Raw genomic sequence first — 24,694 nt, forward strand, 5'->3', positions numbered from 1 at the left:
TAGCAAGACACTTGGAAAATATGAGCAGTGCTCTTGCAGAGTTGTAATCTACACCATTACAATAAAGCTCTTGTTCTTGACAAGAAAGAATGGAGAGTGCAACAGCACAGAGTATCACTAGCAAGGTCTAATAATTTTTTAAGGTTTATAGACTACAGTTGGCATCCTTGAAGACATTAAGTTGACTACACACTTTTTTTTTGATCTAACTGTGTAACATGTGGGGTAAGACAATACAGGTATTTGCTGACCCTCCTCTGTTGAGCAGTAGTTCGCCATTTCCAAAAATGAAAAAGAAAAAACCCAAATCCCCACAAAACTCATTAATCACTTCTAAGTGCATTATTCGACAATTACAGCTGATACTAGAGGATTCTTAACTAAGCTGAGAACAAAACCTTACAAGATACAATACCTAAAAGTATCTCAGTTTGAACTCGGAATAAGCAACAAATGTCTAGTAAGATAATTAACCAATTTAACAGATTACTGAGGAGCATGACAAACTCCCCCATCACTTGGAATCTTCAAATTAGAAGCAGCAGTTCTATTCAACAGGCAAATTTTAGTTTCTGACAACTACAGCAGAAGTTACAGAGTGAAAGTTACGGCCTCTGTTGTTAAAATGTATCATATATAATCAGAGTAGCTGATCACAATAGCTCTCTTCAGCCTCAAAAACTAAGCACAATGAGATATTGACGTTCATATCAAAATACTTAGATTATTACATGGGTTAAATCACACTTCCTTCACAGCAAGCTTCCAAATGCCACTGGATGAAGGAAAAATGATACAAACCAAATAATTTCCCAGACGAAAGAAAGAAGTGAAAAGCTGTGTTGATAGTTTCAGATCAGTTTTTCTCACTTTTACCATAAAGTGGCCTACTGGGATGACATAAAAAAAGGTAAGAGCGAGCTGGTCTACAACAGTGAACAATGGGAAAGTATCAGAGGAGAAACAGACTGGGAAAAATCACACAGAAGAGCATAGTTTGCATTCTCTTTCCACACAAAATAACTGGCTCTTACCTGAAAATCCTCTTTAATAGCTTGGAGGTTATATGCAAAGAACTTCTGATAATGTTGGAAGAGCAGAGTCAACAGAATTGAGATGGCACTTGGGACTAACAACAGACTCTTTGACAAAGGTGCTTTATCTTAAAGACAAAAACCAAACAAACAAAAGGCTATTTTAGACAAAAATCTCTCACATTTAAAAAGTGACATATTTAAACAGGTGATTGGGAAACATAATATCAGTGGCACTACCTTGACTTTTTATCTCAACAACTTCCCAATTTCTCAACAACTTGCAACTAGATAGGAAAAACACATCAACCAAAGGAAGCCTTTGGAGATATTACAGACAGTTAAATATTAATCAAATATTTTGTTTTCAACATTCTGTCATGAAATTGTTTGGCTATAATTAAACCAAAGCACTCTGCACCTATGGCAGTAATGCCCTCCTACACAGCCCTCCTAAGGCTCAACCATGTTTCAGTAAATAAAACATTCACTTCTTTGGTCAGCAAAATAGACATGAAAATCTAGTCAAATACCTTTGTTTCCTTTGCATTAGGGATTAAAATTAGCTTTTATTCTAAAGGCTATGAAGCAGGAACCACCTGAATAAATGTCAAGAATAAATTGACTTTCTCTTCACCACACTTGGATCCTCCATTGAAAGAAATGTATATAAGTTAATTTACATTATTAGTTATTCATCTTCCTTCCACTCAGTCATTACAATTATTAATAAAGAAATTAATAAAATCAGGACTTTTGTGAAATCAGAACTTCTTTCCCCCTAGTAGCATGACTTTCAGAAAGGATGCTCAGAGGAAAGCAAGCAGAGAATATCTGCAATATACATTTACTAAAAACCATCAAGTGGAACATCCAGCAGGAGTATACCCAGCAGTTCATCCTAAGCTGTTAGTGTAGTTGATGCAACAAAACACAAACCCTTGCCCAACAATTCAAGCTAATGCAGAAACTCTGAAATATTATTTCTTCTATGATTTTTCCCCTTTTCACACATGCAACTTTAATTTAACATCTACTTCCTTACCAAACATCCCAGTTATAGCACAGAATCTACTGATTTTCAGACAACTGCTTTTTTGCAGGGTATCACAAAATCCTCTGTTGTCATTGTTCTTAGGTAACAAAAGGAACAATAAGACTACTTTAAAAGTACTAATGGGAAGTAAAGAGCAGGAGCACAGGAAGAACAAAACTGCATTAAAAAAGCATAATGCAGGAAACATTTAGTACATATCCAGATAAACTGAATACCATGAACGATTCCATCAGCATCTGCTGCACACTAGGAGAGTGAACTGCTAGAAGAAGATGGTAATAGGCACTAAAGCCAAGATTTTAATCATGGCACAATCCCAATGCCATTGAAAATACGGTTCTTCCTACAGAATTTAAGCATGATCCTCATCCAAGTACTAACTGATGACATCAAGAACAACTTTGATGCACACTGCTAGCTGTTCTCAGCTCACACCACCTTTTAGTCTGCAGTCTTCTGATGTTCACCATGTGAAGAAAGCATCTCTTCCTATGTGTACCATAATGTAAACTTGTACTGAAAACTCTTCTTTCAGTCCATAACCATGCCTTTGAGTTCATTATTTACAGACTCTCTTTCCTTACTCCATTTAAGCTATTAATGCCTTTAAGAACTATTCCTTTTACAGAAACTAGGCAGCGACTTGGACTGACACAGGTTGACGTTACTCTGCTAACCATAAGCTCTACTTTTATGATTAGATTTTTTTGTGTGAGACACATCAGACGGGCAGAAAGCCTGGTTGAATTTTTTTTTTAAATGCAAGAGAACGATCCACCTTTGAATTTAATATCTTTCTTTGGATTTTTTTGCTCTCCAAAAATAAAGTCTATAATCTTTAGACATCCATTTTTTAAATTATTCATTCCTCTGATCTAGTTGGATGCTTCAAAAAAGTTTGAAGCCATCAGAGCACTGTAGAACACTGAGGGAAAAAAGAAGCTGGAGCTGCCTGAAAGTTACTGTGCACACAATGCACACACATATTCACTTGAAACCTCAGGCAATGCTCCCTTAGTTAACAACTTAGTTAAATTAACATTTCTTAATGTGAAAAGGTCAGTTTTATAACCAGGATACAACAGATATTTGAAAGTACAGCCTAAATCGGAACAATAGTAGTATAGTCACAACAGTAGACATTTCTGAACAAAAGTTTGATAAGACTTGTTATTTTACTATCAAACACATTTACGTTATTTTATGAGTTTAAATAAAGTTTTACAAGAACTCATTAATCCTCTAATACTTTTCATGTAAGGATCACATTACCACAAAAAAACATGACAAGCAAATCTCTACATTTCCCACTGTGACTATATATTTCTATACAGGTTTAAGATTTATATTTATATTTTACTGTGATTTTCATATCATTAGATCATTTTTACATTACAGGTAATACACACTTCAAATACTTTGTCCTATCAAGTTCATTCCTAATCCGAATGCATTCAAAAATAACCAACCAACAGAACCTTATCTGTTTTCTCCAAAAGTGTGAACACACATTTTTATTATGAGCCTCCTTTTAGCTTTCAGCTTAGACACTTTAAACCTTGTTATAGAGGAAAAGTACTTATTTTTAAGCACCTCACCAAGTGAAAAACCACAGAAGTAACTAACCCGTTAATGTGACAGTCACCCACAGGGAACATCACATGAGTAACGGAAACTTCTCTCAAAATGTCATCATGGTTGATAAGTTTATTCTTGTCCAGCAAACTTCAGAAACATAAACTCTTCCAGATAAATAACTCATCTCCTGAAATGTTTTTTCCAAGTGCTTCAGTTTGCTTTACCCCTCAACAGCATATAGATCCTTATCAAGGACTGCTATGAGGTCACCAGTGAAGGAGCAACCCTCCCACTGCTGCGGAATGTCTCAACCAGTAAGACCAAAAATGACTAGCAATACCAGATACTGCACAACTGGGCATTCCAACATCCAAGTCAAATTCCTTACTTAGAACGTAAAGGTAAACTTTAGAAAGCAAAGTTCTAGTCCGATGGATTTACAACCGCGTACAGGATGGAAACATGTAACTACAAACCTACTGGGGTACCAGTGCCTACTGTCAGCACCATTGTAAATGTGCACAGGGAAGAGAAAGACACAGTGCCTCCATACCACATAAAGAAAGTAGAACGAAAGGATAAACTCTCATCTTGACCCTGAAGATTTAAAATACATCAAATACTATCTTCAAAGACCTCAGAATAAATTTCCAACCCCAAAGTACTCCGTAAGTGGCACTTCTTTCAAACAACAGGCAGTAATAGCATTGGTGCTGCAACATGCATACTTAGCTTCCAGCGAAGTGAACAGAGAAATTTTGTAATAACCAGCAGAACATGCTCATGCTATGATAAAGAGCAAAGAACTAGCTTTCACTACAGATCTTTTCTTCCTCCTGCTGCAATGGAGAAGTTCTCCCCCAAATTGCCCTCAAAATCTCACAGGCAAGTGTCCCAACCTTTGTGCTACCACTGTGCAATGTGAAGCTGATCCTAAAATGCGACATGAATGAGAAAACCACCTCTAAGTCTCCACATTCCACCCCTGCACTCATTACAAAGCCAACAAATCCTCCTCTTCCACAACCTACTGCTTTTCTGGCTGCCAGTAACACTTTCAAAGTACAGAGAGTTAAGGAATAGATGTGTCCGTCTGTCACAAACAGAGGGGGAGGTTTATAGCACAACTGCTCAGGTAGTTGCAGCTGAAGAAAAAGCCACCATCACACTAATGAGAAGAACACGAAAGTTGTGGTAGCAGCAACAGCTACAGTTTTTTAAATGATTTCCTGTTCCCTGCCTGTTCTCCACTCACAGGTGAAGGGAGGTAGCAGATGAGCATGTCAAAACAGGCAGCCAGACCAAGCTACTGTTTCAGAAGGGCTTTTTGGGGAACAACTTCACCCCCCTGGACTGCTATTCTGGGCCCGAGACTCAAGGACTGATTTTGGGGAGGACCTCATTGCTGACTCCAGCTGATGAGCAGTGGCTGCAGAAGCTCAAATTAGCTGAGGACATTTTTGTGGGGATCCCTACCGAGTTTACACCACAGCTGCAGACAAAACATGCTGTGTAACAGCTTTTTTTTCCACTATCGCCTGCAAACTTCCCAAACCCAGCTGCTATGAGGCAGACACACTGCTTTCACACAGACAATTAACTGCTGGGGGCTACTATAAAGGCACGAAATACGCACAAACCATTTTTTAATGCTGATACACAAGATCTGCGAGTCCTCTAACCGTAACTGATGCAGATCTGAATGCACAGTACCTCCCAAATGCACTGATGGAATCTGTATTTTGGGTGGTTGTTTTTCCTGCATTAAGCCACCATGCAGATATTCACCTATTGTATTCCAAAACCTGTCCAAGAACCTGCAGCAGGTTCACCAGCCTATAGCGACGTTTCAAAATGGTCAGTTTTCAAGGACTCTTGCCTACTATTTTCGCTTCAGATGCAAGTTTGATACGCGTCAAACAGCAGCATGAATACCTCCTCCTGAATGCTTGGACACCGCGCTTATCCTTTATTGTAATGGTTGATGAAACTCACTGTCAGATATTCAAATCTGAAAAGCAATTTTTAAGTGCTTCCTAGACACCAATGTGTGCTTTTGGAAGACTGAAGCAATGTTACTAGATCTGAGGAGTAAAACCTTGTCTTTATTATAACCACACACTGAGTCCTGAACAGTAGCCAAGAGCAAATGAGAGTGTGCCATGGAGGGAGAATGACAAGAGATACAGACACGTGTAATACTGCTTGAGGAATCTGGAAGACACCAGGACACTGCATGCTGGCTGGTAGGATGGAATTTAACTACATGATTATTTTTTAGAGTTGGCTAAATCCAGTGTAAGTATTTTTCTAATATGTCATCCTTTGAGAAAAAAACATGCAATACCAGAGGACCCTTCAAAAGCAGTGAAGCTACTGCTACCTGAAAGTATTACATGACTGAATGAAGTATTCTGGGTCAGGAAAGCAGCTCTTGCCCCTGGTCTATGCACAGAGCAGAGACACAGGAAGGGGATTCTGCATTCAGGCTGTTACTTCACAGCGTACTCTGGTGGTTAATCATCGTGATGCCTGTAAGTGAACACAGTAACAAGAGTATCACTGCAGGAACAGTTTTTCATCAAATGCTTATAAACTTAATGTGGCAGCTGAGAGGTGAATAACGTTAGTATATACATTAAGAAAGTCAATAAAGAAACCAACTGTGATCATGTTTTAAACCTATTTTTAAAAGGCACTGGTAAGACTGTAATCAAAACAGTTACCTACACATTTACTGTTTAGAAAACTGCTGGTTTTAGCCTAGGTCACAAACTATAAAAGAATTAGGAGCTACAAATGGGGGGGGGGGGGGGGGGGGGGCGGAAAGAGGGAAACCTTTGTTTCTAAAAGGAACATATGAAAAGAAATAGAAAATTAAACAGGTTGAAGTTAACAAAAACGCTCACCTTATTGAGCAGCCTCTTCTTCCTCCCAACCACAGAACTTATTACCATACTACTGTTAGTATACACTGTCAGAAATAACAGGTAGGGCTACACCACAACACCACGCGGAGATCCCCCCGCTGGCTTGAAATGAGCTAGCTCTGCAGCAGCAGCAGCAGCAGCAGCATAGCCACATTTTTGTGGTGTTCAATGCATGGCTAATTGAACTGATATGGCTATGCTGCTCCCAGGACTCAAGCTATTATTTTGAACCAGGCTGCGCTGTGGCATGCTGATGTACAAGCTAATTTTTTTTCCCATATAGTACTGTACTGCACAATAGTGTTATGCACAGAAGTCTCATATATTCAATACAGACTTCATTGTTCCTTCAGTCATACCAGAAAGCATCAACTTACGTACCCTTATGATTTTTCTGACGCCGCACACAACACAGTTCAATCTTGCAGGTCATGTAAGCGTTCCCTTCTTGCCGTGGGAACATTTAACAATTGCTAGCACTGCACTACAAGGTTCACAGAGAGGTAAAAGCCTAAGTTGCATTAGCAGAAATGCTTGCACGCAAGTTCAAAGAAGGACTCTACTCCCTAACACTACATGAAGTAGCTTGTGTGTAGTAAACAAAGCAGTCAAATATTATGGGTAACTGGGTAGGCTTTAAAACATGGACTCAGATTTTACCTTAATAAAGACTAGCTCTAACAGGTTTTCCTACTATACTTGTGCAGTATTGCACATAGCATGAGGAATATTGGGAGGGGATATTACAATGTCTGCAGACAAGTTTGGTGTTGGTCTTAGAGGTTCAAGTTGTTGGAAAGGCCTTGATGTCTTATAATGAAAAGCCTCCTGCCTATCATACTTTGCTCTTGGGACGCAGTGTGCTGGAGAACAACCAGCAAATGAAGCTAAGCAGCAGTACAGTAAATCAAACAGCCAGCCCAGTGTCAGTCTTCATGCACTCATGCTAGCCTTTGCAGAGCTGCTAGCCTTTGCAGAGCCACTGAAGTGTTCAGCAGCATCCGTCATGGGACTGGAGTTGCTGGCAGACTGCAACATGAGAAACCAGTCTGGGTGAAGCACCACAGCCCACCTCTCAAGCTTCTCCTGAAAGCCAGGTGGTGCAGTGTGTTTCCTGAACACACTGCAATGTTGTTTTACAAGTCAACTCAAGTGGGTCAGCATTTTGCTACGTCATTTGAGTAAGCCCATGCTGTGCTTCCTACTATCTAGAGTAATTTTTTTTTTTTTCCCCAGGGCATACCAGCTCCTCCAATATTCCAGATAACAGAATCACTTTCCCTTAACAAGGGTAAACTGTCTGTCCTTTTAAATGGTGTTCTTCCTTATTTCCTGACCTCCATATCTCATAGTTGTAACCTGTACCAGGTATGTTGATTTTACATGTCCTCATCCAAAATTGTGTGTGTCATGCACTGAGTAGGTGCGTTACCAGCTCCCAACACAGTCATCGTCTGCTACACCCGATACTGCCTGTTAGGAATTCAGCATATCACTGCGAGCAAAGGACCTACTTGTCTGAACTGGCTCATGTGCACCTGGCTTTGGACCGTCTGTTTGTTGGAGGGGTTTGCTTTTATATATCTGTCTCATAATGTCACTTTTCAAGAACCTCCCTGCCTGTGCATATGATTTTAAAGAGTATTGAACAGGAGAAGTGGGAGGGAGGATTTATACCAGGAACCCCTTAAACTAGGGTACGAAATACTAGAGAAACACTTTACATAAGAACTCAACTGCAGTGCTCAAAGTCATGAGACAACACCTTAAAAGGCACACAGACAAGGTCAAGGACTTCACTACACAGGCCCAGCTATTTAAGCACTATTTACGAGAAAGCCTAACTTCAACAGAGGTGGTCAAACTTATGTGGAATACCTGAAGCTGAATCTGTGGTAAAGAGCTTAGAAATTTTGAACACCCCTTGAATGAAGACAATATCATTCACCTCACTGAACTACAGACTCAGGACTTGGAACTTTTCTGTGTAGCCACATATTATAGTGTAGCATCTGGTGGCACCCATAGTACAGAGATGATCCATAAAGTTAACTCCAGGCAAGTAATACAAAAATAGTTTGTACTTGCTACTACTTTTGAAAAATATTATTTTTTGTTCAGCATAGTAGTGGAATATTAGCAGAAATAAAATTTGGCCATCAACCAAGTGAAGATCCATGTAAGAAACAGAGCCAAAGGCTCCATCTATGGCCAGATCTAGATGATGTATTTTAGGACCATTTTATCAACTGACTGCAAGCAATGCAACAACAACCTTGCCCTGTATGAAGACCAGTAACAATCAGGACACCTACAGTACATAAGTGGACTTCAGAAAAGCTTAGCTGAACTAAACTTACTCTGTTAAGTCAGTAGTAGTATGTCAGGGCCGCCTTATAATACAAAACCAGAATGCATTCAGATTAAACAAACCCGACAGTATTGTTGGTCTAGAAATTTGGAAATGCAGCTACTCAGTAATCTGTACAAACAGATACATAGCTGAAATCCTTTTATTGATGAAATTAAAATACTCAAGTTTTTCATTGACTCACTAGTACTCAAGATTTTGTTCATGCATGCAGAGATTTTCCCAAATAAATGTTATAAATTGTGCTAAAAGGCAGCTACAGTGTCTTCCTCCCACATTTCCTAGAAACAGTACATTAGTATACTGCTAAGTGGCATCAGTCTACCAAAATTCAGCCATCTCTTCTGCCATGTGTTATCATATTAAATATTTGTAATATTAAACAATAACTTAATTTTAACAAGCACACAGGCTTTTTAGTTGAATTAGAAGCTACCTTCTCTTAAGCACACACAGTTACCATGTCTGAGACATAATGAAAGACAGAGTTGACTACAGGGTCAGTAGAAGTTCCATAGATTTTTACAGCAAGAGGAATAATGTATGACGAAAACCACCCAAAACTTAATATTCTAATTAAATTATTCTGCATGACGAGGTCAAAGACCAGTTTAAAACCTCATCTTTAGCAAGCAACTTTAAAATGCCCTAATCATGTCAATCTCCCTATAGTTTAAAAGCAGAGTTTTGTTTTGATCAAAACTTCAAGAGATGAGAGAGGCAGCCTAGAAACACCGAGAAGACAGGATGCAAGAAGGGGAAGACTAATGGAGTGTCAGACAAAAGGAGATAGGCTTCCTAGGACATTGATTACGAACTTGATCTATGTACGGCATCAAGTAAAACATTATGATTCTTGAGTTATTGCTCTCATTCAGACCTCTAATGACAACACAGACTATTAAATTCATCTTTATATTGTTCCCACAATCTGCTGGAATTACACGATATAGTCCACCACTATTTATTTTGGTTTATTCTAAAATTAGCAGAAGAAATAATAAACAAAGAATTCAAAGAACGTGGACAATAATATCCTCGTCCAAGATTCTATCAATCTTCACTAGACTAGTATCAGATGGAGCAAAAAATTTATAACCAGCTGCAACTGCTGCCCCTATGAGCCACTGGTTACTCTCCCGTCTCTTTCAGAAAAGTATTAAATGCAATGTCAAGAATTAACTAACTAGAAGAATTTACAAGGACCAAAATACTTCAAATGAGTTAAATAATTATTTAGGTTCTGATAAGAGGTTTCAAAATCAAAAAGAAGTTTTGAGAAAGGTGAGAAGACCAAGCCCAGACTTGCTTCCAGAAAAATAGGCACAAGGGTGTCTCTGGCACCCTTGTTAAAACACTTTGCTTAAGCAGCCCAGTAAGAATCACATTACCAAAATGTAGTAGACCTCTTGGGTCATTTGTTGTTGGTTTGTTTTCCTATTGTTAAAGAAGGGAATTCTGCAGACAGGAGGGAAAACAAGGCAATCGTGAAAACAAGGCAAAAAAAATACAGTAACCTCTGATATTTTTACCACCGCATCTATGTCTGAAGACACTAAAGTCCTTAATCTACTAGAAATATAATCAACAACTAGGTCACTTTTTAAAATGACCTAAGATACACATGGCTAAAACCAGCTTAGTATTACCAAGTTTTGCCAAATGGTATTGTGATATGGCTTTAACCAAACGTTACAGATGTTAGGAAGTCTGTCAGAGATGGCCCACCAGGCTACAGGAGCCTTCAGTCTGACCTGGAACGATCGTCTTATCGCTGTTGAACCAGGTGTCTGCTTATTTTATCTAGGGTCTCTGATACAGGTCCATTTATCCACGAAATGTGCCCCAACAATTGTTTGTCACTGCCCTTCCGCCACAGATTACTTGTCCCAAGACCCAGTGGCAGAACAGAACATGGACACACATGTGCGCTTCCCTGATGCGACATCAGGCACTGATTCATTAACTGCCTAAACCATCAGGTTCTGCACATCAGCGACTGAATCCTACGTACGCGCCACTACTGCAGCAGACACTTCTGCTACAAAGGCAGAAACAAAAAGTCTGAGGGCACAGGGACATCTTGAACTGTCACAGTTGTGCCCCAGGTGAGCATATGTCACTGCCACCTAAATCCATGCCTCTACTAGAGTTTGTCAGTGCACCTGTACCAGCCAAGTCTTACTGTGAAAAATCACTTTAGGTCAACAGGTGAGTTCAGTAAATGCATACATTGTACCAGTCTTCCAGAAGAAAAAAATTTTAAAAAAAAGGTAAAAAATTTACTTTTTGCAGAATGGCATCTTGTCTAGGTTTTTCTCCTAGCACAAATATGTTTCTTATGACTATGATTCTCCACTCATCCTTCTGATGGACCTATCTTGGAGAAACTTTTAAATACTGATCATGACTTTCCACCCATTCAGCCAAGCAAGGATACTTTTCACCCCAGCTTCTTTCTCATAGAATTATACGCAGACACGTGCCACCAAAAGGTTGTTCTTCTACAGTATCTATTACCGGGGGGGAAAAAAGTCAGGAGCTGCGAATCAAGTACAGCGTTACCAGATCCATCTGCAAAAATACTCCCCCTTCCTTTAGATGCCTCAAACAGAATACAGCTACAACTAATACCCTTTCTTAAATGCCAGAATTATTCCTCCCCAGTTGGAGGGTGCTTTCACACTCAGATTTGGATTGTGAAGCACGAGTTAGCAAAGTTTTGACTTTGTCCCAGCCTGCTCTGAGGACCGTAGTGCCCACAGTCCACACCGCAGCCAGTTCTTCGCCGCCGTTTCTAAACGCAGCAGATTCTTTGTCCGGTAAACAAGCTCAGAAGCAACCCTCAACGCCTGTGAAGTCTGTCCAGGTAGCACTGGGATGTGAAATGGTTGACAAATGCTGTACGTGAAAATAAACAGAGCTGGAAACGTATTTGTCCTCAAACCTGTCTTACCAGTGAAGGGGTTTAAACAGTAACCTTCTTTTCACGTTAAAAAAAAAGGAGTTCTTTCAGTTCGCTGATAGATAGCTATCTAGTTAGAAACATATATACACACATAGATGGGGAGACGGCCCCGGGACAGCCGTGCCGGGAGTGGACCGCTCCGCCCTGCCACAACCCCTCGCCGCCGGCCGGACCAAGGCAGGAAAGCCCGTGAAACCCGGCACCGCCGCCACGGCTCCTCCCGCTCCGGTACCGCCGGGCACGGCTCCTCGCCCGCAATCACGCAGAGGGAGACGCGATAAAGCCCGAGTTTAAAAGTCCAGCCGAGGCCGGGCTGGATCCGCGGGGAAGGGGGAGCGAGGCCAGCGGCTCCCCCCGGGGAGGCGGCGGCGCGCCCAGGCCGGGCGGCGGCAGCGGCCCCGTCCCCGCCTTCCCCCCCCCCCCACCCCCGCCGCCTCAGCGGCGCTCTCAGAGGTCACGCCGGCCCCCCCCGGCCCCGGCAGCGCGGCCCCGGCCCCCGTCGGAGGGGGCCGGGCCACCGGCGGCGGCGGGGGGAGACGCCGACACACCCCTCTCCGCCGCCCTCCCCGCGGGCTCCTTCCTCCCCGGGCTGTGGCGGAGCCGGTACTCACAGAGCCCGTTGGAACCGGTGCTGGTAAACATGGCGCCGGCCCGGCCTAAGGGCGGCGGGCGCCGCTGGCGGAACCCCCAGAGGCCGGGTAGACCCTGAGGAACCGCGGCGGGCCGGGGACGGCGGGGCTAAGGCGGCCGCGATGGGCCAAACGCCGCCGTCAGGCGAGAGGCGGGCGCCCCCTGCTGGGCCCGGCGGGCGAGCGGGGGGGGGGGTGGGCGGGGGGGGGGCGGCGGGGCCTGGGCCCCGCCGCCCCCCCTCGCCCACCCCCCCCGCCCCGCTCGCCCGCCGGGGTCGCTGCCAGAGATCGGGCTCGCCACCATCTGACCCCCAGCCCTACACGGCGAAGCCTCTAGGAGCCCGGATAGGCGGAATCCGTTCTCGTAATTTAACCCGCCGCAAGGTGGCTTGTTGCTGTCAGAGGGCGTTCGCCAGGCCCTGAGGCAGAGGGAAGGGCGCTTCAAAGCTCGGGCGTAGCCGGGCAGGGGTGAAACCTAAGTTAGCCTACAGATATTATACATAATTACCTCTGCCTCTATAAAGGTGATTTAAATTTGAAAGCTGTAGCTGGCTTGGGGGGAAGCCTGACTCCTCGCGCTTCGGAAAACCGCGAGGCCTGAGGCTCGCCCTGACTTTGGGCGTCCACAAGGTAAGCGCCTACATAGGAGCCGTGGGTAAGCCCTCATTACAGCTAACGGGGACGTAGTCAACACGTTCAGTGGAGCCTGGAGAGCTTTTCAGATGATCATATGAAGCCGTCGACTTCAGGGTGTAATTAATTGCTCCCTGGGCTCCACCAGCTGTGTTGAACTGATCACCGCTAGCTCTAATGGTACATTAGACACCAACATGGTAGACACCTAATACAAGGTGAGCCAAATTCCCGATTTCATACCGATGTGGCATAATAAAGCTGAAATTATTCGGGCACCAGATATCAGTGACGTTTTCAAGTCCATGTAGAAATCCGAGTTTACTGAAATAAGTCGTGCCAAGCATTTAAAAGGTGACGATGCCCTGCTCTGCCTCACAGATGCGAATGTCAGGAAGAAACCGGCGAGGTTTGTGCGCCGTTGTGTTTGTGCACTTGACAGAACTCAGGGCCTCGAAGTCACATTTAGCTTACCGCAGTACAATGCGGAGAGCAAATGTCACTCTGGAACTGGAAAATGTGACTTGTCAGCTAGGTAACAATTTTTAAACAGGCAACCAATAGTGAAAATAAGTTTGTTATATTCCATAAAATAGTCATAAATTTGTTATATTCCGTAACTTTTTATATACCACAAAAAACTAAAATGCCTTTTAAGGTTTACATTCAAATGCCTTTTAATGTTTACGTTCAAATGCAAGTATTAAATAGCACCTGTAAACGTGAAGATCCTGAATCTTTGTAAATAACATCTCTTAACACTGCCAAGGGGACATAAAACGACCTTATGCTTGGGTCCACAAAGACTTAAGAAAAGTTCAGCATATCAGTATGTAATTCTAAAATGTCCAGCTCCCAGCACTAATTTCAGATTTCTGCCACTCACTTGTCTCCTCTGTACAGGGCCCGCAGTCAGGCAGGTAGGAATGGGATTGACAGTCAGCTCACAGAGCAGGAGGTATCTCTAAACCAGCCAGAAGGAAGAACCAAAGAGAGCATTGGAAATCCAGACTCTCTCCCAGGCTGAGGTTCTTTCCTCAGCAAAGAACCTAAATTGGATTCACAGCACGAAAACCATCATGTACGCTGTGTCTTTGGCTACATACAACTGCCTTACTCTTTGCTGTTAAAGCGTAGCTGGAAGAAGTGATTTGCTACAGAAATTCTCCTTCTTTCTTTCAAATGCAAATGGCTCTGGCTGCTGTACGTTACATATGCAAACTCTGTCTTGCCAGTATGCTGCTGGATGCGCATAACCCTAGGTAAGTCACGGGCAACCCTCATTTCTAAGGAGGAGGAAGGTAAATAATGACGTGCAAAGCCTGCAAAGCTTGTAATAGTTCCAGTGTGAAACCTTATTGGGAAAAGCTTGGGTGCCTCCTGAAGCTTTAGGGATATAATGAGGTACTCATGGATTAATTAATCACCGTTTTGGACTTTTTTGACTAACCTCCACTTAAAGCAGTTAAGCCTTTTTGTGGATCTGGCTTTCATATGGGTGAGGATAAAACCTGCAAACTTTTCCAGCATTGCCTGTGTAATAGGCTTAGGATTGCTGTTTTAGTGCTGAAGATAAAGCTTGCTTTTATTTCTTTTCACAGTCACACAGAATGGAGTGACAAAACAATCATTAATTTAGAGGTTTACAGTCGTGATAGCCATGAACTAGTGTTCTTCTGTTTTATAAGCTCAGTTTTGAAGATTTGCCTAGATTGATGTCCTACAAGGTAGTCATATTAGAGGGATTCTTCTCTGTAACATTGAGCACTGGAATTGGACTTGAGTCAGAATCATTGAACATACTAGAGACTTATGCATGTATTTTGCTGAATAAAGATGCATTTGGGCAAATATTTCAGAACTATTTTGAAAGCAGTTCTGTGGACTTATCATTGACAGATACAGCAAAACCGGATGAGTTGCAATAGTTGGCAATACTTGCAGATTTATCAATACTGCTGGGATACAGGGAGCTGGCTCTGAATTTATTTGCCACTGTCTTATTTAAGTCTACAAATATATTACAGTGTCTGTGAAACATCCCTTCCTTCAAAAAGGATTTATGAAGTCTGTTTTTCTGGGATTAGATCAGATGAGATCCACTATGCGTTTTTGAGAAAACTACGTACCCCATGGTAATAATTATAGTTTCACACACTGATTGAACGGTAGAGGAAATGTAGTTTTTGCCCTTAGGTACAGTGCTATGCAGAGAGGTTTTTTTTATCCCAACACCGTCAGTGTCAACTGGTAGCTTGTCATAAGAATTATGCAAATTATTTGCATTATTTAAATATACAGTGTTGTCCACTTTAGAGTTAAATGAAATCATCAGTCCTCATGCTTGCCTTGGAACATATCCCAGAATAGGAAGGCTAGCACTTATCTACTAATCTACTCAGAACAAGCTTAGAAGGCTTTGACACTGCTCAAATGCCAGCTTAAATGTCTCCATTTGTTTATTACATCTAGTTAGTGGGGTCAATTGGCTATGTTCAAAATAAGATAGTTAAATTTCCTGCTCAAAAGAAAATCCCAGGAGACTGCAATTTGTATTTCTAACTATTTTCTAACATGATTAGGTTGCTTTCTTCTCCGAACTTGTGATGGTTTTGAACTAACTTTTAATTACTAATTAATCTCGTAACAGTCAGATGCTTCCCTGCCATATAGAATGAAGGACAGCAGCAGAGTAAAACAGGCTGGAAACGTAACGCCTCGCTCAGGAATTTGCTGTCTTAAGTCAGTGCAGGTTAATGTCTGCAGGTCAATGGCAGGTGGTCTACGTCTCTTTGACGTCTGGGGTTTCCATGGCATTCGTAGTAGCACCTGCAGTTATTACAATTACCTGAAATATTAGCAGATACCTGAAAAGAGGTTAAACTTAATGATGTCAATAACTTCTCCCTACTGTTTCCAACCCTTGTCTTCAGTTAGAAAGGACTGTAAAGAAGAGAGCTGTGCACCATACATATCCTACAGAGGAGACTTCTGTGGCAGCGCAGCTTCCTGATAGCAGCTTGCATGGGAACAGGAGGAAGGGCAGAAGGCAGAGATTCACCGGGCTGAAATCAGACTGATTCGTCCTATGCCTTTCCAAAATTAGAGAATTTCTCTCACTCCCTCGGAAGTGAATAAAGCCTTGTACTGCAGCAGACCTGCTGTCCTCTTAAACTGTAGTGGGTTCACTTTATTACACAATTTTTTTTTCTTTTTTTTTGCTATAGCTAGAAGATACAGAACATTTTCTAGATTAATTCTTTCCATGTAGAGCTGGTAGGCTTACAGTTAATGTGAGGAGCAACGGAGTGGCTAAAGGAGGAACCTTGCGGTGTTTCTTAAGTAGGTTCTAAAAAAGTGTGCAAAGGAAGGCAATCTAATGGAAAAAATGGCAAGAGTGTTGGGTTTTCTCTGGGGTTTTTTTGATTGATTTTGCATCACACTATTATAAAAAAATGTAAAGGGTGCTCAAAAGTTTTCCATTTGTTATGGTTCTAGCCATTTCAATGTGATGTTTTGCAAAACTTTAAACTCCATGTTAAACCTGAGCTCCACATCAATGTCTAGTAATACGAATATATGGGTTGATGCACATACTCTCATCGACAATACTATTGCTTCCGTAACTCAAACACAACTCAAACAGCACTATCTTGTTTTTCAGCTAAAGCCCCAGAGTGGGGGGCAATCACAGCACAGTGTTAAGGGATGGGCTCAGCTGGAGCTGAGCCAAGCCACCAGCTGGTGGCCACCAGCAGCCGCAAGCTCCCGCTCTTTGCACTGCTTACCTCCATCCCCAGCCAGGGCCTTTTCATGCCTACTTCATCACCGGGTCCCTCTCGGCCTTAACCACCTTCCAACAACAGCCTCTGTGTTGTCCCAGCAAGTCACGAGAAATGCGCTGCATCTGCCACCTCCTGGATTCATGCCACGTCGCTCAAATGTGGCTGAGAGGAGAGCAACGGTGCCGTACGTCTTGCAGAGAATGCATGGAGGAGGCACAAGAAGAAAAGCGCTTGCCTGGACCTGTGGAGGCAACCTTGCTTTCTTCTTCATGTTGCATCTTTGTGGGCTGAATATGCACACTGACCATTTTATGCTGAAAGTCTTAAGCATCGCTTCCCTTTTAATGGTCAGCTACGTGATCTTAAGCACTGACACCACATGCACCCAGGTGTGGGCATCTCTGCGTTCAGGGGCAGCACCAAGCACCTGATCAGCAGCTTTGTCTCTAAATACTTGTAAAACGCTCCCTTCAAGTTGTTGTCCTTAAATCCTCTGTCACAGGAGCCAGGCTATTTGTTTCAGTGAATCCTGGGATCCTGTGAAAAACAAGAACATATGGTAGCATAACCAGGAACTAGATCCTAATGCAAACATATTAGGAAAACAAGTTTAAGATAGGCAAATTGATTCTCATGTTTCTTAATTGTTGATTTTATCTCAGTTTTTATGTTTAATGTTCTGTGTTCATGTTCCATTTGACTTAGGTGAGACCTCATTCTTGTGAGAATTAAAAATACACTGGTTCAGCTGTCCTTGGCTGAGCAGCTGTCACTGGATTTTAGATTGCTCATCTGAAGGGCATGAATTTACTACAAGGTAAATTGTGAAACATCAGTAAAATGATGAGATTTAAGCATAGTGCTCAGAAGACCCAATTAAGCAATCCGTTAGGAGGGCAAAATATTATGTATAGCATTGCATCATGCAAATTACTTGCATATCTCTACTCTTTTATGCATACTAGAGATCAAACACTGGCCATCTATTTCAGATTGAATTTATGTCAAAGAGTGCCTCTGTGATCTGGAGCATATGCTAAATTACCCAAGATAACTATTGGCGACAGCAAAAGATTTAAGCCTTTAAGATGCAGAAAATGAGTTGCATTGTTCCATACAGGTATGGCTGTGCTGAAATTGCCTATTCTGAAAATTAGATTTTAGATTATAGGGGTATTCAAAGGACTTTATTTCTCCCTAATACCTATCCATATTTCTCAGATATCCTCCTCCTCTTGCTTCACATCTGTATTGTAGTCCTATCTGTGTATCTCCACATAGTGCAAAGGTTATTAAACGCCCGTATTTACACTCAGAGGCAAATCTGTGTTTAAGGGAATACGGGGCCACCCACATCATGATGTTATGATGTTATCAGGCCTGTAGCATAACACTGCTAAGAGATTAAAAAGATGATAAAGTTTCAAGCAGTTCTTCTCCCTGAATGTCATTATCTTACTTGCATTTGATTTATTTAAATTTGAGCATGAAGGAATAGTCTCATCTTTTTTCCCCCTAACTCTAATTAGCCATACTGGAAGATGCTTGTGTTCATATGATTTTATTGAAATACAATGATCCCTTGGAATAACTTGCAAAATGTTGAAGGATGTTCACCCCAGAAATGTACTTGTGTGATATTTGCAATAAAAGTGTGTACACCTCCAGGAAATAAGCATACCCGGGCTTTCTTATTTCCTCTAAAAATGTTAGTAATGGTAAAGTTAGGTGCCAAAAATCTATATCATACAAAAGTGTAAAATTTTTCCCATCTGTGGCCTTTAAATTGCCATCAGAAAACTGAAATGGTCTTCATAGTCAGAAAGAGGAACTATTGTAAAAAAAAAAAATCCGTGTATTGCTAAATGACATTTAAATACAGTGGAGGTTTTAGAAACACAAAAAATAATGGCTTATTATAATTACTCTTGAGCTTATGCTATACTTTTTCCAGCGTGGGCCATTTTCTGTTTGCTGCTACAAGCACCGTTATGCTAGGGAGATTTCTAAAACGGAGGATTAGGTCTAATCTAAAATGGAAATATAAAACTAATTAAATGCAAAAGCCAGCATTCTTACTGTTTCTTTGTCGGCCTTCTCTGCACATAGGAAGTATTTCTTGTCTTTCTCGTGAATGCAATTTAATATACTTAAATATTTTTTTTAAATACCTGGAGTGGTCTATAAATTGGGGTTGGGGGCACTACAAAGATCTGTGTTTGCTGAGCCAGTTGTAGCAGAAAGCAGCACCTGTGGCAAAGAAATCTTTCCTGGCACGAAGATGATATTCTAGACCTGCACTCAGCTGCCATTTTGGGCTCTTCCTCCCCTCACCCAGGAGGTGGGACAGTGCCATTTTCTGGTCAGCCGGCACAACGGCAAAGGCAGTTTTCCACTGAGCTCCCAGGACAGACTTGACTTGGGTGTTAAACCAGAGAAACAAGCACCGACATTGCGTGCCATCATAATTTTCGAAGTAAACCCCAAAATGCCTGGAATGTGAAGCTTCCAGGGGCTCTTCGTGCACTGCCTTCAGCCTGCCTGACCACCCTGAGCTCCATGCTCACAAGCAACTTGGCGGCTCCTCTCCAGCAAATGCACGTGCGCCCGGGGGAAATGAGACAGCAAGCAGGAATTCTTCAGGAGAGGCGGAACTGGAAGGCCTTATTTGAGGGGGTGTGTAAAACCACAACATTAATCTTTTCTATTATTACACACACATGCTGGAACTCTTGCCACAGACACCGCTGGGGGCATGGGCAACTGGCCGCGCCGGGCGGCTGGAGTCCAGCAATGTCTTACCTGCTCATATACTCATCTGGCAGTTGCACTAAAGGTTGCGTTAAGGCCATTTTGGGGACTTAAGTCAAGAAATAATGATGGAATGCTAAATAAGCTGGCACTACAACTCAAGTTTATTGTTTTGTCCCTACTGTAACCTAACTTAGCAAGCTTTTCAAGTAGGAGAAAAATAAATGGGCAAAGTAAGCTCCTTTGCACATACAAGACATGCATTTGCTGCAGCATTTGTTCCTTAAGTAGATATTTTGTCTCTGAGTAAATATACTAGTAAGTATATATTTACAACACAAATCATGTTAGGTGACAAAAAAGTATTAGGACAAATATTGGTTTAATTCACGAATACTGGACAGGACACTACTGTTGAATAATTTTATATGTGAATGTATATTGAGAAGAAAGTATTTTCAGCCATTTTCCTGTGGCTTTGATTCTGGATATCAGTGCCGTTAGTCCTTCCACAATAGTATGGTTGGGGTCTCAATAACAAATGATTTGAATATATTATGCAGTCAATATGAGTGAGAGCTGATATGTTTGTATATACAGGAGAAGCAGCTTGCAAGCCGAATTCAACATCAGTGACCTTGCTGGCAACATGTACATTTGGGGGCAAAAATTAAGCCTTTGTATCCTAGGCTGCATTTCAATGTCATACAAACCCCAGAAATTTTGCTTACTTGTAGGTAAACTGTTTTCATCTGAAGGTCACTGTCCTGAATCCAACAGCGAGAGTCCTGTTGTGTTTTCAGCGGGGTTTGGCTCAGATGGGTGCACTTTAAACTTCCAAACCGCAATCGGTACAGCAGTGAACTAGGGCAGATGGAAAGTGCCCGTCACAGCCGGGATGATTCAGGGAACAGATGGGCTCTGCTGTGCTCCCGCTTTGTTTTTGAGAGGGGAGAGGGAGGATGCATAGCTAACATCGGGTGGGAGGCCGCCTTTGCTCTGCGTGGATGGCGATGGCATGAAAGAAGATACTAAGGCGAGAACAAAACGAGAGAGGAAGGGAGCGGTCGGAGGGGAAGGCTGGGTGGAATGTGCGGAATTAGCATGGGGTGGAGCAAGAGACGGGGAAAAAACAGAGGCACGCTTGGGGTTATGCAACTTGGCAGGTCTTAAACCTGCTACTGGCGGAGGAGGAATCCATAAAAAGCTCTGAGGAGGAGAGGTGGCAAGGGGGATTGACGAGAAAGGTAACACCAATGGGATGGAGCCCAGGTGGTCTGTTCACGGTGGAACGTTGACTTAAAAAGGGGGGAAGAAAAAATGAAAGAGAAAATGAGAGAGAGAAAAATAGTAAAAGAAGCATTGCTGAATTATCTTGAAGAATTCTGGTTGCCTTGTATGTTGTATCCGTAGAGTCTCTTTTTCTGTAAGTTTATGCTGCTAAAGGGTTTTCTGAGCTGCACTGTCTAGCTTGGATGTCCTGTATCCTGAGTACCCTCATGTTCCACACAAGGTACAACAGAGGTGCAAAAAGCGTCTTCCGTTTGCAAGATCCAAATGTTATAGGACCTTCTGAGTGTGTGTGTGTAGGCAACACACAGCAAGACCCTCCAAATCATGTGCAGGTAAGTAGCTTTTCTTGGGGATTGCTCGCCAATAAATATTCTGCCTACGTGCACATACTCAACCACAGTACACACAACCATTATCTGTGAGCTAAAGTAAGGAGGTGCTGGGAGGCCAGCTAAAGAGGTCAGGGTACTGCTCCAGCAAAAAACCCCACAGTTTAAAAGTCATTTTGTCTAATGTCTTCTGTCACGGAAAGTGCTTAATGGAAACCTGGACTGATCATCAGGTGGCTATTTCATAGTGATCAAAAGTAACGACACATGTAAAAAAGCCCCATCAGCAGTTTCAGCCTAAGAGAATAAACCCTTGCCTGATACGAGCAGAAGATGGGATCTAATTGTGCTATGTTGGAACAAATCCTAATATAATTTAAAATGTGATTATATAGACTTCGAACTGAAATTTGATGACTCACCGGTGTTTTGGTGATTACTACAAGCACTCTTAAGGAAGTTTCAAAGTTCTTTGCAAGTAAAAGGCTAATACTTTCTAAATCCAGGGAGTATGCAACCTGGCTTCTCTCTTCTCTGAAATAAGCTCAAGGGAGAAAATCAGTAAGTGGATCACTTCATTCAAATGACATTGTGTAACCACCTATGGTAAGAATTTAGGGTGAGGCCTGAGAAACACTTCATTGAGATGGAAAATTATAAAGGGTGTGTGTCTTTCATCACGTATTGTATTTCTTCATTTTGTCTTGCTGATACAGTAACAGCCAAGATGATCTTCTCAGACATAGCCATAATTAACAAGGCATTGGCCTGGATTCAATAAAAGCATTTTAGACCTTTAAGAACCGAACTGAGATCCAAATGGGTAGTAGATTACTCACTGCTGAATGAAGACCTTCAAGGATTTAATTAGAGTGTGGAAAAAAATTGGGTAGACTTTCATAGTGGGCAGAGGTAAAGGTGGAGATGCAGTATTCTTTTTTCGTGGGCTGTCAAATCCAGAAGGAAAGCCACTATTCATGAGGCACCAACAGACAATATTGTCAAAACCCAGGTGCCGATCTTGTCTTGGCTAGACTGCAGCAATTATGATCCCTCTGTCAGCACCTTGTCTGACTTTCCCACGCATCTGAGGAACGAAGGAGATTTTAATATATTTACAAATAACGATTTAGTCAAGCAAAAAAATGTAAGTAGGTTTGGAAGGAACTCTAGATTTTGGCCTGTCTGTTTGAGGAGATGATTACACAACAGCTGTTCCTGCCCCCTACAAAGGTTTATTGACCGATAACCCTACTCCCTTAAATCACAGCGTACAAATGAGTGTCTGGTCTTTTATTCACGGTATGATAAAAGAATGGGGTAGTCTGCCTGCTAAATCACTTTTACGCCTAGGAATATTTGCTGACAGATGTACTGCTTTCATAACCAAACTGTCTGCTGACCCAGCAGGGATTATTTTGTCTCTTCCTTGCTGTGAGAGTGCTCATAATTTGATGGATGGATTCCGCATATTCCCACTGCCCAAGCATGAGGGAGCTGGCTGCTATTATGGCTCTCCCACAATTACTTTGCGCAGACACCTAGTCTTTCAGTCAGCCATGCTGCTCTATGGCAAGAGAGGAGGTTAATTAAATTATGTGGGCTCACAAGACTGTAAATGGAGGTGTGGCCTCATATGCTGTGTGACAGAAGTGCCAGGGGCCAAATGCCTCATCCACCCTCCTGTGACCTTTTCTTCAAGCTTGTCTCCATGCGGAAAGTCTTGTGCAGTAGGTATGAGACACAATTAGAGTTTAACAACTATTTAATACCTGCCCTCTGCATGGACTTTCCTATTTTGCAAGAAAAGCTGTCTCGAGGTTTGGCATAACTCAACACAGAATAACTTTTGCACACGAAACTCCAGCAAGACACTCGATGCTGTCACTTGGTACACAGCACCTTTCTGGCACTCGTTGTTTCGGGCTTTTCCTTCATGTAAACATGTTTGGTGGAATTTTTCATAACTCGTGCTCACCAACCAGCAATATTTCTCTCAGACACTTGTCATCAATCCTAACTAGAATGTATGCTGGAGGAGTGGATGAGCAGTCTCTAACAAAAGTTTTATAATCACTGGGCCACTTGTAAACAGAGAAGGACTTATAGAGGGATTCAGAAACAATAAACTCAAGACTGACTGAATCAAGATCATGATGTCCATTTTAAGAAGGATTTTGAGGTGTTACATTAACCAAGGATTTGGTATTCACCCAGATAAAAAAAGGGATCCAGAATGCTCACTGTTTTAAAGGACTCTTCCTTAGAAAAGAAAGAGTGCACAAACCCCAGACAGCGGAGTTTTTAAGTCTCAAAGCTCAGATACCAGGAAAAAATGCTCCGTATGAAGGGGGAATGGAAGCCTAACAAGGAGATATGCCAGGTGTTATGCTAGCTGACACATCAGCTCCTAGACAATGCTGTTGGTATTTACAGGAATTATGGAGAGAAGGAAAGTTGTGGTGTGTGAAGACACGGATGCTGGCCAGTGCCATTTTGCAGCCACAAGTGGCGAAAAGAAACCAAGGGGCATCCAGGCATCTCCGCTCTGATCACAAGAACACGCTGGGAACAAGGCAATGATGATAAAAAGGCTGCTCTCCAGTGCAGGTTTACAAGCAGGAACCAAATGTCTCTTTCTCTCTAGCTGGGGCTTTACCCAGGTGATTCAGGGGGTAAATTAGGTTATGTGCTGACTCTACTTATTTCCTCTTCTGTTTTGACCATTCCTTGTGTAGACAAGTACTCAAAAGGTTTGATTCTCCTTTCACATTCACATGAATTCAGATTCAAATTTTATATTTATAAGTATGCACACACACACACACACACATATTTTGCTCATCATGACTGACAGCCCTGGAGCATGGAATTATTTGTCTGGCATACACATATGAACAGGCTGGTAGCAGTGTGTGTGTTTCAGTACCCGCCTTTGACATTCTGCCTCAGCACTGGAGAGGCTGCAAGATGGAAAAGTAGCCCAGATGTATTACAGCATCCTGTAATTTTATTATGAGACTTACTATATATTGTGGTCTTCTTTTAACCTCAGAGACTGAAATCCAGGGATTTCCTGAGAATCTCTGCTTTGATTTTTTCCAAAGGAAAAGCTTTGAGGTCTTGACATTGTAAAGAAAGATTTGAAAATGGTGATGCACCTTTGCCACAGATTCAGAAGGAAAACACCAAAAAATCATAAAAGGCACTTTATTATCCAGGGAGGCTGACTCGTGTTTTGGGAAATGCAATTTGCAGTATTGTATAGGGTCACCTCTGCCCTACTTCACCTATGCAATCACTCGTACCAAAACCCCAATTATAAAGCATTACTAC

General features: G+C 42.1%; 1 protein-coding gene across 1 annotated transcript in view; it reads right to left on the reverse strand.

Annotated features, from left to right (window-relative positions):
* Positions 1 to 19,837, reverse strand: part of UBAC2 (UBA domain containing 2) — a 109,930-nt gene extending 90,093 nt beyond the window's left edge. Inside the window, 3 exon segments of the mRNA XM_075717652.1 lie at positions 1,035 to 1,162; positions 1,886 to 1,974; positions 19,788 to 19,837. Of these exon segments, the coding sequence (XP_075573767.1) occupies positions 1,035 to 1,162; positions 1,886 to 1,974; positions 19,788 to 19,837 (267 nt within the window).
* Between the last annotated feature and the right edge of the window lie 4,857 nt (positions 19,838 to 24,694).

The sequence above is a fragment of the Pelecanus crispus genome, chromosome 1 (assembly GCF_030463565.1).
Source record: "Pelecanus crispus isolate bPelCri1 chromosome 1, bPelCri1.pri, whole genome shotgun sequence".
Lineage (NCBI taxonomy): Eukaryota > Metazoa > Chordata > Aves > Pelecaniformes > Pelecanidae > Pelecanus > Pelecanus crispus.